The sequence below is a fragment of the Camarhynchus parvulus genome, chromosome Z, assembly GCF_901933205.1.
Source record: "Camarhynchus parvulus chromosome Z, STF_HiC, whole genome shotgun sequence".
Taxonomy (NCBI): domain Eukaryota; kingdom Metazoa; phylum Chordata; class Aves; order Passeriformes; family Thraupidae; genus Camarhynchus; species Camarhynchus parvulus.
In genome coordinates this window covers 11793410-11813173 of record NC_044601.1, presented here as the reverse complement: position 1 = coordinate 11813173, position 19764 = coordinate 11793410, and the positions used below count along the sequence as shown (strand labels likewise).

General features: G+C 41.1%; 1 protein-coding gene across 1 annotated transcript in view; it reads right to left on the bottom strand.

Annotated features, from left to right (window-relative positions):
• Positions 1-19764, bottom strand: part of DGKQ (diacylglycerol kinase theta) — an 87905-nt gene that overhangs the window by 57849 nt on the left and 10292 nt on the right. Inside the window, exon 2 of the mRNA XM_030968714.1 lies at positions 7151-7230. Coding sequence (XP_030824574.1) covers positions 7151-7230 — 80 coding nt within the window. The remainder of the gene's footprint in view (positions 1-7150; positions 7231-19764) is intronic.

Genomic DNA, 19764 nt, shown 5'->3' with positions numbered 1-19764 from the left:
AAAGGCTCATAATCCCTGCCCACCCTGCTACTTCTTCAAGAGAAGGAAGAAACAAACCTCTCTGTACAGTGTCATGCAAGTTACCTGGGCTCAGTTATTGTGGAGGTAAAGTGCCAGAGCTGCAGCTCACTCTAGCTGCTCAAAAAAAAAAAGTTTGCTGCGAGCAGGCCACTTGCACAAAAGTCATCCTGCACAATGAATTCATGTGCAGAAAGCTGGTAAGAGATGACTATGTGAGCACAACCTGACGCAGACACTGTGAGGAGTACTGAAAAGCGCTGGTGGGATTTCTTCAGGCAAGCTTTTCTGCACATCCCAACCTGTCTTCAGGTTTCAAGTGTCATCTTTAAGTGCCCTACCACAGCCACAGCCACAGCACCATGCAGCCACCCAAGGGAGAAGAATTCCCCCTGAAATCAGACACAGGGGAGACCCCCCTTAGCTCCGAGGTGTGAACAAACTGCTCTGGACACCCAGCGTGAGCATCCAACCCTCTCAATAACCCAGGTTTGAAACACAGGGGACTCTTTTTCTGGCCATGAGTCTGGCTATTTTATCTTAAGCCTAGCTTAGAAATGCAAGCTGTTCATTATTGTCACAGAGAGGTCCAGCTGAAATAAAGAACATGTGAAAAACAGTGTTTCTTTTGGGAAAAATTGTGACAAAGGACTTTGACAGAAGGCAAACTTATTCAGAGTCTGACTGTACTTATCTAGAACACTCAAGGGAAGGAGACCAAGTCTAAATTCTTCAGCTGTTCAGACCATGGTAACACAATCGTCTGAAGTCTCAAGTCACTGTCAAACAGAAGGGAGCAACTTGCTGATTGAAATGTTAAGGGCAGGTGGAGAAGGGGAAAAGAAGGGGGGGAAAAGTTTCTTTAATTTTTTTCTTACAAATCAAGCCAAAGAAACTTTGTTTATTGTGAGTGGTCTTTCTAACATGCTTTGGAAGATGACAGGTATAAAAGCAATGTAGAGCCTGATGGAAAATGGGATGGGAGGAAGACGGAAACAAAGAAAAGGTAAAAGACCGAGTACAACATAACAAATGCATCAATTACATAATGTTTCTCCAAACATGTTTTGGTTACTGAACAAGGTCCAAGCACCTAATATATATATATATATATTTATAAAAATATTTGAAACTCAGACAAGAAAAGTCAGTGAGACACCATGAAAGAATACAGAACATTATATGTTATTACTTAGTTTATATCCACCTCCGTAAGTACAGCAAAAGTACAGAAGCATAAGGTGGCCTACAGAGAAAATGTTAATAATTCATGAGAGTTTAAAACTGCTTTTCCAATCCATCTACTTAAATTACATTATGAAAACCGCAAAAATTGATTTCCACAGAAAAATACAGAAAATGTCTTCTAGTAATACCATTAAATGACATCTAAGTGCCCTTACAATATTGATCAGAAGCATATCAACAGAAAGTATAATGGTAACACTCCAGTACAATCTCCAGAATGACGCTGCACTCAGGGACAAGATACTCCTAGTTCCTGTTCTATTTCCTGCCATTCGTTAAGGAATGCAAAGCATTAGAGAATGTAATACATATCTGTAAATGCTCCTATCAGCCTGTAACAGAATTTGATCCTATCGAAACCTAAGAGTCTAACTCCTTCAGTGCAATCTGTGCAAGTGCACAGCAGTTCTGCATTAGAAAGCAATAAACTGCTTTTAAAATCCACACTTTGGAAGATAGAAAGGATAGAATTGCTTTCTCTTGATAGTGCCTTTTAAAACTGTTCCACATCCTGAGATGTCACAGGATATTAAGCACATGACCAACAGTATATCATGAATTCAAGTACCCTTCCACTAAGGTGGAGTCACTTTGTACACAGTGGCCCAGCTACCCTCCAGACCCTCTGATTTGTGTATAGAGTCAGGCCAGGCTGTCTTACTGGCCTGCAGCCTTCAGGATGCCTCAGCAGCAGTGGAGAAAATACAGCTCCAGGAAGGCCTCTTTTACACCCAGCAGCACCTTCTTTTCTACCAGGTCAGGCAGAAGAAAGCTTCATCTTAAATCATGAGGCAAAGACTTCCAGGTGCAAAGGGCAATGAGAAAAATACACATATATCAAATGCCAGTGTGGCAGCTGCTGTCTTGGGCAGTCTTAAAAAGGAACTACCTACTAAAAACTTTTCCTAGGCCTATGTCTAGATATTATTTTGCCCATGCATCTCCTTCTCCATCAGATCAGGGTGACTTTCACTTGGCATGACTTTGTAAAAAACACCGGAGAGATTAAGAAACCAGGGTGGCAGGACCTAAGGTAGTGAGGGGCTGAACAGCTTCCAAGAGGGAAAGGGTAAACAGAAAGAAGGATTCTAAAGCTCTCAACAACAGCCTCCAAGTGTTGAGTAAAAGCAATTTAACTTACGATCACCAGCTTGCAGTTCAAAAACACTGCTGCATTTTAAGGAAAAGCACAAGCAGCTTGGAAGCAACTATCTTCATCAGACACTCACAAGGGCAGTCACACAAGAGTCATTCTCAAAGACTGCTCCCATCATAAAACCAAAAAGAAATTTCCTGATAAAAATTAAAATGTTTTTGTTTCTGAAACAAAAACATGTATGGATGTTTAAGTGGAGAAGCACTCCCCTATCTAAAGTTTCTAAGGTTCACTCCAACACTGTAAACCTTTGCTCTAGGGAGGTAGATATGGTGAACACACCTCACTCCACCCCATGACTGTTCTATCCAGGCCTAGACTATATCCTCTCTGAGAGAAGCCAACAACTTTGTAATTCAACTTTTGCCCTTATTGACATATTTTCAATTACTTCCTTATTACTCAGTAATCAAACATAGCACTTTGATTTGTTTGAAACCTCTTATTTAGTAGCAAAATATTTCTGCAACTTGAATACACTGTGTGCTCTGGAATGTCCTCTGTTGTTTTGGCATTTTAGGGACAATGCCTATCAACTACTCTTCACTTATGTTCAAACTGATGTTTTTGCTCTGAGTACTTGATTTATTGGCTGGGGTTTAAAGGCAATGTAAGTATGCATTCCATATGGTAGCTCTGAAATGAAGTAAGAATACAAAGTTAAATGGTGTCTCAAGATATAACAGGATAAGAGAGACAAAATCAAATACTTAATTATCAAAATTTTAATTGGCACTAATGCAAGGGAATGATGCATACATCTATATGCTATCTCACTATATCCAGGATTATTTTTCTTCATCCTGCAGATCTCTGTGACAGGACATTTGGCCTTATACAAAAGGTCTCAAGGACCCTTTGCAATGGATAATGCATCTCATGCTAGTTCAAGTCAGAATGATGTGATACTTCTACTCAAAAGTAAGACTTGTGTAAAAGCTTTCCACTGCAATTAATAGTTGCTTGGCCTAGTCTTTTTGGCCTAGTAGTGTAAAGAAAAAATAACATGCAAAAGTCACTCACTCCTTGCTTTTACTGCTACAGAGGAAATCAATGTCCATGTCCTCTTATCAAGACAAAGATTAAGAATTAAAACAAACACAGTGCCATCCCATAATGCTTCTGAAACTGAAGAGTCACTGATACAGCTGCAGAGCTCATCTGGGAGTTCAGATCAAGTTTCAAGAGAGCACAATAAACTGTCCTGAGGTTACAAACAAGGAGGAGCTAGCCCTTCCTTCCCTTAAGCACTGAGGTTCCCCTTCAGGGAGAAAAGGGAGAAAACCTTGGTGCAGTGCCAAGATTACCAGCAAGCAGTTTTAACCTTCATTTGGATTCTAAATTTTGCCATGTGACTGTCTCCAAGCAGCTGCCTTGCTGAAACAACACAAGCATGGGTCAAGTGCTGGAGAGAGACCTTCTTGACAGAAGGTGGCTATCCAGCAAGGGCCCAACCACAGTCACAGAACAGCTCGGGCTGGAAGGGAACCTTTAAAGGCCACCTAGTCCAAATTTCCATGCAGTGAGCAGGGACATCTTTAACTAGATCAGGTTGCTCAGAGCGCTGTCCAACCTGGTCTTGAAGGCATGCAGGGATGGGGCATCTACCACCTCTCTGAGCAACATGTGACCATTATTGTAAAAATGTTTTCCGTAAGTCTAGTCAGGATCATCCCCTTTTAGTTTAAAACTACTACCCCTCATCCCACTGCTATGGGCCCCCTAGAAAGATCTACTTTCAGACCATTGTTACTGACCCAAATAACCAGGCTGCACACAGCTGAACCCAGCATCCAGAGGGAGAAACTCAGGTCAGCAGACAATTACAAGAGCAGAGCCCCTGAAAGCACCACAGCCTTCCCATTCCTTACCCCAGCCCATTAATGCAGAAACTTTCCTTGCAAAGGAAAGTTTTATTTTTAGCACACAAAGATTCAGAATCTGATAACCTAGACTAGCATTTTTCCACTCTAGACAACCTGGCTTTAAGAATAACAGCACACAATAAAGTCTCGTGAGCAGACTTCAAAACCTTCTTAAAATGGAAATGTTTAGAACCCATTAGAGCAATGCAACAATACACCAACAAGGAAAAATAAGCATAGCAAATGCTGAAGATCACTAAACCATTCTTCATGTGATCTCATTTCAATTTAGTTTTCCAAGAACAGTTATATAGAAAATACATACTTCTAAGAAGTTGTAATACAGCTTCAATTCCAACCTAACAAGGGAAAACAAAACTTCACATTTTACCCCCAAAAACGTTTTGTTTTTACTGTTACTTTGTTTTGTGTTGGTGTTTGGGTATGGATTTTTTTTTGTCCTCCCTTTCTCCCCTTTTTTTTTAACACGTGTACTGCAAAGTAGGTAAATACTTATGGGAATGTAGGAAAGAGAGAGTTTGAGTTTGAAACAGTTGCTGAGACCTTACTATTGGAACAAATCATATGCCCTGCAAACTTTTCAGAAGACTGATCCACAAAGGCTTGTTTAGAAACATCATGATCTGTATCCACTCTGGAATACTAAATGCAGGTGATAATGATTTACAATTGAGAAAAAAATGCATAGGTCAGTCATAAGAATGATCTGAGACTGGATGCAGTTGTGGCATGCTTGTGACTCTGTGGGCCTTTACTTGACCCTGGGAAGGAAACCTTACTGTCAGGAACAAAAGTTTCCACCAAACATCTACTGAAAAATTATTCTCTGATGGGTTGACTTAGTATCAAATGACACATTCTGATGAGCTTTAACAATTGACATCTTCTCTAGATGAAACCCAGGCAAGTAAAAAAAAAGTCTCATTTCTGTAATACACTGAATATTGACATAGCTGAAAGAACTATCAGAAAAAAATCCCACCAGTGTTCCCTCCTACGTCAGACCTTTTAATAAATAAATAATCTGAAAGGAGAGATTAAGAAAATAAACTTCCCACAAATTGTATAAATGGCTGTCATTTGTTTTTCGCTCTGTTATATTTTTTACGCAAATGCCAAGTCTGGTATTTGCTTTGACAGAGCCTGCATGCAAAACGACGTCTCCCATATGGCAGCCTTCACTTGTACAGCTGATCAGGATTAATGCAACTTGGATGACCACGTCAAGGAGGACATGACTGTCCAGAACGAACAGTACAATCCAGAGTTTTCAAAATAAAATCATTACAGCTCAAGACAGAAAACACAGAAGACTCAGAGCTAAACACATCAACGCTGAACTGCAAACAGTTTCAAAGACTGACAACACCACCAAATAACTATCCTTGCTGTGCAGTACAATTTGTGTTTATTGTTTACAGATAAATCACAAGATAAAAATTTTGGGGCAGATAGATTACAGGGACTGACAAGAGAGAAAAAAATTACACTGACGTCTACAACTGATGCAAATGGGAACATTAGTTAAGTTTAAATTGAGGACTTTTACCATATAAAAGCAAAGGAACAAATACTATTTTGAACAATGAATTAAATTTAGAGCAAATCCACAAAAGAAGCAGTCATAAATGTTTACAACGCCCACATTCTGAATTAAATTACTATTTTCCAGTTGGATTTTTGCCATCCTCCCAAAGGCCCTTGTATATACCTATATCATCTGATTCACTATTCTTCTTGCGACAATGACTGATTGTCAACATAGTGAAACAGCAGATGATGCTAATTCTTAGTAAAAGCACTTCTTACTACCTACATGTCCCTTTACCATGGGTTCTAAGACAGCAGTATTTCTTACTGTTTCACTGGCAAATTTATGTATCAGATACCTTTCTGACACCTCTCCAGATGAAAGGTATGTAAGGAAAGAGGAAAAGTAAAAGAAGAGAAAAAGCAAAGCTTTGTGTTGGCACAGTCTAGCAGCTTTATCACCTAGACAAAGCATATTCAAGAAAAGCAAATGGATAATTTCTCTTCATCCAATCCCTGTAACTCAAATTGCATATTGTTTTCAAACTTCCACATCTCACCCCCTACACAGGCTTCCACAACAAAAAGGAGCTGGTAAAATGTTCTACGACACAAAGAAGGGGATCAGCTCCCTTCACAGGTCTACACAATAGATTCCCATAAACGTGCTTTGAGTCAGCAAGGTCTGTAATGAACAGACATGATTTTACAGCCATGTCTCATTTGACTTCTGCCTGTAGTATTACTAGAGAAGTAGTAAAACACTACAAATACCTTAAGGTATTTGTAGTGTTTTACTACTTCTCTAGTAAATTTCTCATGTCCTTCTCCCCTTCCATTCCTCTCGGGTCATCCTTTCCCAAGTGGATAACACACTTTGTTTTCTCTTCAGTTTAGCTTCTTAGTACCTTAGTCGCATCCTATTATATTCTGTCAGGTTGATTCATGTCCCACACCCTTTGAATCAATCTCTTACACATAAAGTCTTGTGGGAGAAGGTCACAAGCCATCTGAAAGCAAGTACTTTATTGCGAAACTTCCAGGTAATGACACATAGGAAGAACATCTAGTAACATTTAAAGAATGCAAATAACTGCTCTTCAAAGACAGTGTATCTACAGTTGCTCATAGCAGACTTCTCAAAGGAAGTGTAGCTTTGCCTGTGAGCAGCTATAAAAGCTTCAGTGATGACTAATACAATTTTTGCATTATGATATGAAAGTAACCCACTGCTAATACAGCACCATGTTCATTACTGATAAATGTGTGGTATTACCCCAAGAAGGAGACAAGCCAGTGTCTCTTTACTCACCCTTACAAGGCTGGGAGCAATACATGAGCATGGTATCTTGACATTCTTGAGGCACTTTTCGTGAGACATGAAGTTGCAAACTGTGGAAATAAAATAAGAACCATGAGCAACTCTTCAGAAGCAAGGGGCTTTAAGAAACACAATCAAACAAAACCAAAAATGAGGTCAAATACAATTAGGAATACATCTTTTTAAACATATTTGCTATCCCCTAGGTTTGAGAACATACACAACTGTCACACCCTGAGCAGCGCATGCACTCCAAGTTGTTTTGCTACTAAGATGCTGGCAATGGAAAAGGAAGGACAGCTTATCCCAGAACAGTACAAGCCTAATGCAAGTCATGTCCTCCCACACTCTCTCTCTCCATGAGCATCAAAATGAGTTCTTAAATTTAAAAAAAAAAGTTTTAAACAGTGCGAATCAGCTCTTTGATGTAGCCAAAGCAGAAGGACATGCTTGCTAGTGAATTATTCTACAAGCTAGTGCATGTGACATAAATGTGAGAAAACAAAGTATTGTTACAAACTGAGTATAGTGGATGAAGGTTGCCAATTATAGGAGGTTTGAAAGCCAGGAGTAACTATTTCTTTTATTACAGGTTTATAATTTCATCCAAGCTCCAAAAAGCATGCTTTCAAGCATGACAGTGTTTTAAAAGATAATTTCTCATGGAGGGGACATTTTTTACAGCTTCTTACCATGAATTTGCATTACATTAAACTATGTGAAGAAAACGAGGAATTCTTTATTTCATTCTTACCACCTCTGATTAATTAGGAACTAATAAGCCATGCAGCTATGGATTTAAGAGTCCTCTTTCTTTCAGAATTAATCTCCACCAGTTCAAGTGCGAAGCCTTGCGCAGATGCTCAGCTCCTGACCTCTTGAGTGGAAGCTCAGACCTCTCCCAGTGCCAGGGCAGAAGACCACTTGCCAGCAGCAACTGTTGCTGTACACAGGGGGTTTTCCTCTCCCTGCTTTTCCTAAGCACAGTGGACCACTTCCTAAGGTTCCCAAGTTTCTGACAACACCCCAAGTGCTTCAAATTTCCCATCTGCAGTCCACTGTTGCCACTGGCTGTATGCGCTAGTGTCACCAAAAGCAGTCAATTTCCTCTCCTCCCCTTTCTCCAGCTCATTGACTTTTGATTGCACACTTCTCCTTCCAGGCCAACTGAAGCATTAAAATCCACTTCTCTAAACAGCTTACTGCCAGCCCACACTAAGTAAATTTTCCTTCTGGTAGCATAAAAAGGATGACACCTTTCCTCTTGGCACCCATCTTAATATGAGCAGTAAGCACCTTTTTTTCATTAATCTACAAGTCAGAAAAAGAAGCACTGCAAGTCACGACTGTGTTCAAACGTGTTATTCGTCATCCATGGGTGAACCCAGAATGATTGCTGCACTGATGAAATAAAGTGGGAAGGAACAGAACCAAATCTTCTGCTGGGTGCTATGAAGTGTTACGTGCATCTCTAAGGTTTATGGCTGTTTCCAATCAAATAAGGCAGATGAGGGAAAGAAACAGCCAAAGAAAGGATGATGAAGTGGATTCTTGCAGCTGCAAATGCAGTTGCTTAAGAGATTTGGAGGTGATCTCTATGGTGGGGAGGAGCACACAGCCTACCAGTGCAGAGGAAACCAAAGTCATTATCCAGGCAGAGGAGAGATGCATCTCCTGCTCCAGAAAACAAGTATGAGTCCATACAGAGAACTGATGAATCCTCATCGCTGATATGTGTTTTCTCAACATGGACACAGTGGTAATATAATGATAACATAATTAAACTTGCTCCTTCCTTAGCTGGCAGCAGTATTTCTACTGACGCTCTTAGGAAGGTCACCTGCTTGTGGTGAGAGCAGGTCTGTAGAAGCTATAGGAAAAAAGGGTTAAAGGCCACCTGCCCATTACCACCTATAGTCTGAAATTTGTCACTCATATCCTGAAGACATCTGCCTCAGCCACTTGTTTAGGTGATCTTGTCACTGTCTCAGAGTGGTGCCCAAAGTTTGTCTGACCTGGCTAGGTGAGGCGAAATGCCCTCTAAGGCGGAAGTGTAGGGACAAAGGTTCTCGTGGCTCTGACCCATGAAGAGCAGAGCATGAAGCTTCAAATATAAACAAGCAGTGTCAAGAATTTCATAAAGAGGTGAGAGCTAGTCAAAGACGAATCAGCGGTGACTAATGAAATTCAGTGTAATGACAGTTTTCCCTCATTTTTCTAGTTCAGAAGGAGGTTGGCTAGAAAGGAAAGCAGAGAGCAGACTGATCACACGAATTTTCTGATCTGCAAGATGCAGCAGGCAACTGAAGTCTGCAAGACCACCTCTCTAAGTGCTATTAGATTTAAGCGCACACAAACTCAATGCACAAGTCAGCTGAGCCCTACCCAAACACCCTGGGGAATTCAGACAACCAGCTCATGGAAAAGATGCTCCTCCCATGGACCTTGAGAGGTGTTCTCTACTTATTTAGACAATACAAGTCAGTACACATACCAGAACCCAAGCCAATCAGTATCACAATTTTATCTTTGCACTGACAAATCCAGCAAAACATGGTCTGCATAAAGACAGTAACATATGGTTCAGATAAGGAAACATCTAATGACACAGAAAAGCATACTAAGTCAGCAACTTCAGACAATCAGTAAAACCAAACAGTGAAGGAATGTTTCAGACAAGGAGCAAAATAGGAAGGTGCATAAAGGTTTTAATTGTTTGAATGCATACAGAAGAAGACAACACAGAAAAGAATTAGCTTCCTAAAATGTCAGCCAGAAAATGGAAGCATTTGCAAATAATCAAATTAAGGAATATCAGGAGACAAACAGCAGGAGATAAACAGTGCGCAAACATAGAAGGTAACATTCTCAGTGAAAGATTTTCACACATTTTTCAGGAGCTATTCACACAACTTCTCCTCTGCTTGTCACATTCCTCAGGGGGTGAAATTACTCCTACAAGTCACCAATTTGTTTTTATTTTGCACATTCCACACAGGAAGAAAAAACCCAAAATGGCAGCAAACGGAAGCATTAACAATATTAGGGGGTGGGGTGGGGAGGGGAGGCAGCAGAATCCTACATTTGTATCAATAGTCCCAGAGAGGCTTAATTAGGTCTTAAATTCTGACAGCTAGGAGAGGTTTTGTAGGTTTTAAGGGGTGACCATTCATTAGGAAAAACAAGCCAGAAGACACTGTATGTGAAGTTTCAGCAGATGAAATGCAGAATTCTGAGGAAAAAGCATTTAAAGGAAGAGGACAGGTGGATCTTTTTAAAGGATGAAGATTTCTTGATCCATACCAATTCAGTGATGAGCTAGCTACAAGCAGACACATCTATGGGTTGTCTAAGTCAAAAGAAAGCCATTCAATTGCAGCTTTCAGACACTGTACAAAACATTTACTTAAAGGTTTAGGGGGCTTTATAGAGGTCTCTCCAAGCATCTGGTCAGGCATACTGCACCAACCATATTTGATAAGTTTACCTTGAGGCCTTCTGCTATTCAATTATAAATTACTTCCTTCTTGTGAAAAATTAGGTTTTGGTAACGCTCAGCAAGAAGCCATCTGGACATTGGGCATCACTATGCTGCTGCCTGTCCACATGGAGCACAAGATCTGGCTTTACAGCAGGCTCTGCCCACAAGCCATCACTTCCTGGGCCACTTTTCCTACCACATTCTGTTTGACTTGGTGTTTTAATAAAGGCCATGTGTACATATGGCAACTCATGGAAGGTACAGCCAGCCCCTTTCCAAAACACACTTGAAAAGAAACAGAAAACATCTCTCTCCAGCAAGGCAGGACATAAAAGCTGGGAATCACAGTAACTCATGAGCTGTGTAACACTTCTTAGAAAAAGGATGGCTATTTATACCCTCCAATATGTCACACTTTTTCCACATAAGCATTTTTCTCTCTGTTCTCAAGACAGACTTCAAACCAGAATCCAAAACTAGGAAGAAGAAAACCGTGAATTATGCCCTGTAGGGACTCTAGCTATATATTGGTGCCCTATGCAAATGGTGAGAATTGTGGGTGAGAATTGCTCATGAAATATCAAATATAACACATAAACTTCTCCCCCTTTTGAAAAGACCACTCAGTCCTGAGGAAAAGCCTAGGTGGTGTTAAAAATTACTTTTGTTTCCTCTTTGGGAAAATACTCACCATAATTCAGTTCTGGTATTTTTTAAACAGAAGTTTATTTGTATATTTGTATTTTAACATGTTAGGTTTTATTTTTTTCTTTTATCTTTAACACTGAAGTCTAACTTTGCATTTGATAAACATTTTAATAAGTAGAATTATCAAATTGCTCTCCAGGCAGGGTATATTTTAATTTTTTTTTTACAATAAATTTTTTGTTTCTGGAAAATTTAAGTGCAATGCATTAAAGAACATACACAGCTTATTAATGTGGGTATAAATACAACTAAATTAAGTGCAGTAATTCTCTGAGGCATCTTGTTAAATGTAAGACTTGGAAGAAGTCCCTGTCTTGCAGAGTTTACTAGAACAAATGGCCTGATATATGTAGGAGTATTACATAAATGGAAAATCTCTACAGTCCTCTACAAATAGCCCTCTAAATGTACATAGATTACATGAAAGAATTACAAGGGGACTAAAATAAAATAGAGAAAGGAAAATGTCACGTTCAAGATCTAATGCTGCATCAGACACCTACAGACTCAGCAGCAGCTCAGGCACTGCACAGAGAGAACCAGCAAGCTGACTTTATGCTGCAGCACAGAGGTGGCTTTTCTGCCACTTCTCCCCAGTCTCCTCCTAACAACATCTAGCATTCAAGTTGCCTTTCTTTGACAATTACACAAGGGGCACATATTTCCCTGGATGTACCATTACAACTCTAAGACCCTTTCCTGCCTATCTGTAAAAGCTGACTAAAGACTCAGCAGCTTGTGAGAGAACTTTTCCTCCCCTTCATAACCATCACTTTACATTCAACCACCCCAAGCAATAAAATGAGACTGAAATATACTTCTGTAATCCTCAGCAGCTGGTGTCAGCGTGAGCTCTCATCTCACCACTGGCCTTTGTAGAGGAGGTTGTGGACTGTTAATGGGAGAGCTGGGTAGCACAATCCCCCACACTGCCACAAATCCATGTGCAGCCTTGACTGAGTTCTTTGCTTCCCTCTATCGCTTTTATCTGACACCCAGGCCCACGCACACACAGTCAGTGTGTTTTTATTTTAGCATTTCACACACTGTGAATGCCAACTTTCAGTTCCAGTGGGAACGTTCCATACACAATATCTTTGTTTATATCTGTCTTCTACTAAGATGCTCAGAAAAGCAAGGCTAAGAAAAGGCTGTGGTTATGGTTACCAGCTGGCTCTGGCACTAGATTTGGGTGGCCAGGGGAATGTTGTTTATATCTTCCTAAGCACATGAAAATTTTACAGGATGAAATAAAATGAAGTTTCTACCAGATGAAATATTGAACAATTTGGGTTTTTTCAACAACAGGTGTCTAAAAGTGTTATAGATTATCTAAATGCATTATCTTAAAATGGTTATTTTTAACAAAAAGGTTGAAGAAACATGGACAAAGTCCTCACTATGTATCTAAAGTGTAACTTAACTCCTACACTGAAGTGTGTCTCTGTACTCACAAGTAAACTTCCATATCCCAAGAATCTCTGTCCTCCTTTTCCATACGACAACCTTCAGCCCTTTATTGTATTTCACACATCAAATGAAACTCATCTGTAGTCACATCCTTCTTTTTTCATCTGAACAAGTCCCAGCAGCTGTAAGAAGTAATGTTTTCTACCAATCAAAGACTGATAATTCTCTGAAAAGACAGGTTTATGCCCCTTAACACTTCCCACCACACATTTCCAGACTTAGCTGTCATGAGACTGTAGCAAGCCACAACTGGCCCAAGCTGTGATTGCCACAAAAGGGTACACAAGAAGTCCAGAAGGTGTACACGAGAAGTCTAGCTCCCCACAGGTAGGAAAAGGACATGTACCTTGTGGTGGCTTTGGCCAGAGCCTGATAGCAGATCTGATAGCAGATGGTTCCAAGAGTCAACAGTGTCATGGCTGCAAACTCCAGGGTGACAAGCACCAAGGGCAGGATTTAGTTTTTGTTTCCCAGAAAACTGCTTGTATTCAGTGGACCTCTTGGAAAGGTGACAGCATAGGCATCTTTTACCTTACCACTCGCCTGGTGCAACAGAGCAGCAGCCTCTGCAACAAATGACGTTTGGCAGCAGTTTCCTCAGGGCAGAAGGATGTGCAGTGCAGTTTCAAGCCTTGTGCCTTCACAGCAAGCATGGCTATGTTTCAAATGCAACAGGTACTACAGAGAGAATAATGGCTCTTACCATTTACTCCAGAGGGGTAATTCATTCCAGCAGAGACTATTGAATTTATTTTCAATACTTCCAGTAATTTTCATTTTCAGTAGCTCCAATAAAGAGAGCATTACTGCTAAGAGTGCACTACAGCTACATCTGACTATACAGTCTGTAGAGTTAGGGTCAGATTCTCACATGCTATAAATCAGCACGACTACTTTCAGTTTGCTAAAGCATAAGAATTTACCAAAGACAAAGATTTCTAGCTTCAAGTCAATTTGCCAGATTATAAATTTGACCATGTAGCATTCATCTTGTTTTTATCAAAATGAAATAATGAATTAAGGGTAAAACATTACCAGGCTTTCTGTAAAGCTTAGTGCTTTGAACAGACAGAGATCAGTACTTCTAGCAATATAAATATTTCTTATAAACAGATGCAATTATTACGAATCTTTGTTCCATAAGTCACCAGCTTATATAAGGCATTCAACCATCCAGAATAAGAGAAAGTATTTGAATTTGCGTACACTAGAGCCTTTAAAGTAGTTATTCTCACCCCTCCCCTCACTGAAAAAACAAAACCACAAACAAAACAAGATAGAGCTCAGCAACTGAGAAAACAGCTTTTTTTAAGGGCACTGTCAATCACTGCTAGAATATGAGAAAACAAGATGTTCTTTTACTGTCCCTCTTATTCAGGAAAGAGATGTAAATACTTGTTCAGTCCAGCCAATATCCCCAGGGTTGCCCTGAAACACAGTAGAGCTCTGCTTTCTGGTGGGTCTGCAAACCAAACTGCTTTAATCCAGGACCTGGAAGGGCTTCCAAAATTCCCAATTTGTTTGCCATGATTCACAGAGATGCCACAACTTCCACTTTGGCTCTGCCAGGATGCATAATCATGAAATTGCAGCACTGGCTTATGCAAAGAAGCTGTTGACGACTGCTTGGGGAAGGAAGATGGGTACGGAAGTGCTGAACATGGAAGAATCAGCTTGCCCCAATTAGTTAATAAAAGTGCCCCATGCACACAAAGGCAAAGATGGCCACTGCAGGAGGCACAGCTACTGCAGCATGCTTAAAAGACAGAAGGAGGAAGGACAACTGCCTGCAGACGGACAGAGAAAAACAAACAAGAAATCTAGCAAAGCCAGGGAGTAAACCAAAGCTTCAAAGCTGTTATGCAAGACAACAATAACAGTCTCCATTTTCCAAACAATGAATCAGTGGGACTTAAAGGGCATACCAGCACCAAGACAATTCAGCCTCAGTCAATCTAACTCTTTCAAAACAAAGTTTTATTTTGGTCAAAACGAAGTAGGTTATTTCCTCTGCTCTGCCTGCTCTTCCATAGCATGTGCCTGACATAACAGAAGCCAAAATAGAGGTTTAATCCACCTCTCTCCTTCAGCGGTTTTATCACTCCCTTCTGAAGTTGTCCTTGGTGTGCAAGCAGGCTTATTTTGTTCATCAGGACTGCCTTCGCATTCGCTGAAGAGATCCATTGACAGTTAAAAGACAATAGCTTTCAGAAAATGCCCACGGGCTAATAAGTCATAGATTGGAGAAAAATATTTTTATTTTTTCTATCACAGTGTTCTTAAATTATACCAAAAACACCAGACTGCTTATCTAGACAGGATCATTCAAGCTGGTGGCACAGTCACTATTTTCAGGAGTAGCTTAAAAGCAACACTTTCATTTTACTGGAAGTTTGTGGGACTCAACTATTACATTTGTTACACAGCTTTGAGCTACTTCTCCATTGTAGCAGCTTGCCAACATAGACGCATTTAGCTTTTCATTTACAACTGCGACCACAGGCTAGTCTGAATACTGTGGCTATTCACTGAAAGGAATGCTGCATGCAGCACATGGACCTCACCAGCTTATTTCCCAATTCAGCAGAAACATGCAAACACCTGTATGCAATATTGGTGTACTCTCTCAGACAAAAACACAGCCTAGTTTAAGCTTAGAATTCTGTTGTGCAATGCTTGCTAAATGTCACCAGGAAAGCTGTCATAGAAGCTTCGGTCTTCCCAAAACATTTCAAACAATGGTGATAGAGGAATGGAAAAATCTCTGAAATCTTTAAGAAGTCAAGCTTTAAAAAGACTCTCCTTTCTCACAGTGGTGAGAAACTTCAGGCTTTGCTTACAGTGTGCTTGAACTACATTGTAAATACTCTTCTTCAGAAAATCCAAAAGAAATGAAAACCTTGTTAAGGTTTTTCAGAGACCTGTTGAGTATCCTTATAGTTCACTTGTATTCGACAGTTCTTTTCTCTCTCTGGGATTCTCTGGTCTTGTCAACTAACCAGTCATATATGCTTCTGCTTTAAATGGAGATACCAGTATATACCCTGTTTGATTAAGATGCAGTTTGCCTCCACACTATGTGAATTGCCTTGCACTTTATATTCCCAGAATTATCTGCATGAGAACACCTTCTCTTTATAGGCACAGATACTCCGAAGAAATGCTTTTGTAGCATCTGACCTCCATAGTTTCAAGGCAGCACATCTGAATTCCTATTCATTTGTATTTCAAACATGCTGGTAGAAAATAACAAAGTAACAAGACAAGTAAAATAAGACAAGCTACTTATTAAGAAAACAGTCAGATAAGTTTTGTGAGACACTTGAAATATCAATCATTTGGTTATAGTAGGCTTGCTTGCATTGTACTAGCCTCACAAAGTACCTGGGCTACATAAGCCCTTCTCACTCTCTCATCCCTGAAGTCTACAACACGGTATCTTGCTTTTCCATCCTCCTGGTACTGTAAAACAAGTACTGACAAATGAACTAAAGGAGCCTCACTTGCCAAAACAGAACTCTCTCCATCTTCCCATCTCCTGACTTTACCCAGAGTAGGTTTCTTAGATCCTGCTAAGCAGGAAAAGCCAGAACACCAGCAGCTGGAGACAAAGGAACCTACACTGTGTGCTCAGTCCCACCAAGGCTTCCCATTTCAAGGAGAAAACTGCACAGAGAAGTTGTACCACAGTAGCAAAAGCAGCCATCTCCGTTTGGACAAGAGGTTTTTCTAAATCCACAGCCATCAGAAAATCTAGACACCCTACAAGCTACGTCTATACACAGAAGAGGGGTCTATCCACTCCAGCTCGGATGCTGCAGTCCACTCTCTTTCCAGTCTGTACAGTATGGCCAAGTGAATATGGGCTGAGGTGTGAATAGAAAGAGAGCAGCGCTGCTGAGAAGCACTTGGGAATGTCAGTGGACAAAAACTGAGAAAGGAGGCGATTCTTAACTTTTGCTCTGCTCTCATGAGACCCTGCCTGGAACACTGCATCCAGCCCTGAGATCTTGAGCTCAGTAAAGAATGGATAGATTTGAACAGATCTTAAAGAAGGGCCACAAAAAATATCACATGGCTGGAGCACCTCTCCTATAAGAGGCTGAGACACTTGGGATTGTTCAGCCTGGAAAAAGAAGGCTCCAGGGAGACCCTTAGTGCCACTTTTTAATACTTAAATGGGGCATATAAGAAAGATAGCAGGGCCCATTGCAATAGGACAAGAGGTAATACTTTTTAACTAGAAGAGGATAAATTTGAACTGGGGGTAAGGAAGAAATTTGGTATGATACGGGTGGTGAAACACTGGCACAGTTTGTCCAGAGAGCTGGCAGACGTCTCATCTCTGGGAACATTCAAGCTCAGGTTGAAGAGGGCTTTGAGCAACCTGATCCAGTTGAGAATATCCCTGCTTATTGTGTGGGATGTGTGGGAGTGGGGTGTTGGGCTAGATAATCCTTAAGAGCACTTCCAGCCCAAACTATTCTGTGATTCTGTTCTGTGAAATTTTATGAGAAAGGTGGGTTCTGCATAGACTTTACTTTTTTCCCCTCTTAAAAGACAGCTGGATCAGACTCACCACCAGGGAAATGAGGATGAACACAGGGTTTCAGAGGCATGCAGTTTTAGTTACTGAACAGGTCCCCAATATTAAGAGTGTTTTCTTCTTCAGAGAGATGGAAGATAGCTAGTCTCAAACCTGCATTCACATCCAGAAAGCACTAAAACCTTCTCTTTTCTTGAAGATTAGGCCAAAGATAGGACAGTGCAATGGGACAAGGTGCTGGTCCACTGATGGAAAACAAAAAATCTCCAAGAGGGCTACATCAGGGGAGAGAGTTCAGCAACTCATCTCCTGACAATTCTAAGAAAAAGAGGTCCTTCAGAGGAAGAGGCCTCCCACTAACAATGTGAAGATGCACAGGGAGCCTGGAGGGACACAGTTTTTGCCACCAACAATGTAACAGCAACAGACTATTGGCTGTGACTCTTCTCCAAGCAGGCTCCCAACCACACCGGCTATCAGCAGTCCTCAGGGATGCTGAAGACAGGAGCCCGAAAAGTTTTCTCTGAACCACAGAAATCTGTCCGAGGGCAAACAATTAAATACTCGAGCAGCTCTTCTGTACAGGCAGAAGGATGAAGGTTGCCCACACAAGCCAGATGCAAGACCATGTAACACAGTTGTGGCTTTTTTCCAGGTTTTCCAGACTGCAGCCTTTACACAGCTAGAAAGGGTCAAGCCGGTTTGAAGGCTGACAGAAAAACCTCTGATTGCACTCCCTGCACATGCAGTGAAAGGCTATACATCCTAACAACCTTCAAAGAAAAGACACCCAACACATGGTTTCAGCAAGATGTCATGGTGATAAGAAAATCAAGTACCAGACACCACTAAAAGACTCTTGAAGACCATTTAGCAATCAGAAATTTCTCCTGGCTCTGTCTTAACCTGGTGCCTCTTATGTCTTTTGCTGCAGACTGCCTGTGCAACCAACTGAACCCCAGGGGCTGGAGCAGAGATGGGCCAGCTTGGCAGCATGTGTAGATGAAATTGGACAGGAGGGACAGAGAAACATGGAATAGTTAAAACCAGAAGAACAAGGAAGATCCAGCTGGACCACAGAACCACCTACTGCAGGGCATGCACACCAGTGTCATAAATGCTTACCTCCCTGCAGCTGTTGTCTGCAACAGCTTCGCCAAGTCACTGTTTTCAGGGTGATGCCTTACAAACAGAAACTTTGTCAATTGTTTATCAGCGCTGTCCAGCTGACTTACAGCTACTGGTCAAAACAAAGAGCTACAGCTTACAGCATTCAGAACAGCACAACAAAAATTACAGTGAAGACTGATCCAGCCCTCAATTTAAAGGAAAATGCACTAAAACCATTTGACATTTACTGCAAGCATCCTCACAACAAAAGCTTCATCACAGAATGATGGAATTGTTAGTGCCGAAGGGGACCTTGAAGAACATGTAGTTTCAACTCATACTGCCACTCCCCACACCAGGTTGCTCACCAGACCATTCAATTTGGCCTTGTGCATCTTCATGAATGAGGTATTCTCTGGGCTGCCTGTTCCAGCCTCTGGGCAAAGAAATTCTTCCTAACATCTAATCTAAAGATGCTCTATTTCAGTTTAACATCATTATCTCCTTTCCTGTCACTATCTGCCCATATAAAATGTCCCTCTTCCTCCTTTTTTATAACCCCCTCTTAAGGTACTGAAAGCCCTCTCTTCTCCAGGCTGAACAACCCCAGCTCTCAGTCTTCTCTATTGCAGAGGTACTCCATCCTTCTAATCATGTTCATCACCTTCCTCTGGACACACTTTAAGAGGTCCATGTCTTTCTTATGCTGAGGATGTCAAGCTGTATGCGGTGTTCCCGGTGGAGTCTCACAGGGGCAGAGTAAAGGAACAGAATCACCTACCATGACCTGCTGGCCACACTGCTTTGGATGAAGCCCAGGATGTGCTTGATTCTGGTATTGCCAGCTCGAGTCCAGCTTTTCATCCATCACAACTTCAAGTCCTTCATCACAGGGCTGCTGTCAAATGACTTCCTCTCCCTGTCTGTACTTGTGCCTGGGATTGCCCCCAGCCAGTTACAGCACCTTGCCCTTAGACTTGCTGGTTTCAAGAGCTTATCATGCCTAGGCAGCCTGCATGAACACTGTAAGGTTCCAGCCCGCACACATGCGGCCTCCTGCACCACTGTCACTTGTTACCCAGTACAGCACAAATAAATCCACACACTGCCATGTCAGTGTCACCCTCCTCAACAACAACACACGTGTCCTGTGCAAAAACAGTCCTGTTAACACTTCTGCTACATTAGACATACCTACATTGAAATGCCTCCGCACACATAAAAGGGAAATAACAGTAGCACATCTCCAGCATTGAAAAAGAAGAATCTGAGTTACATTGAAATAAACAG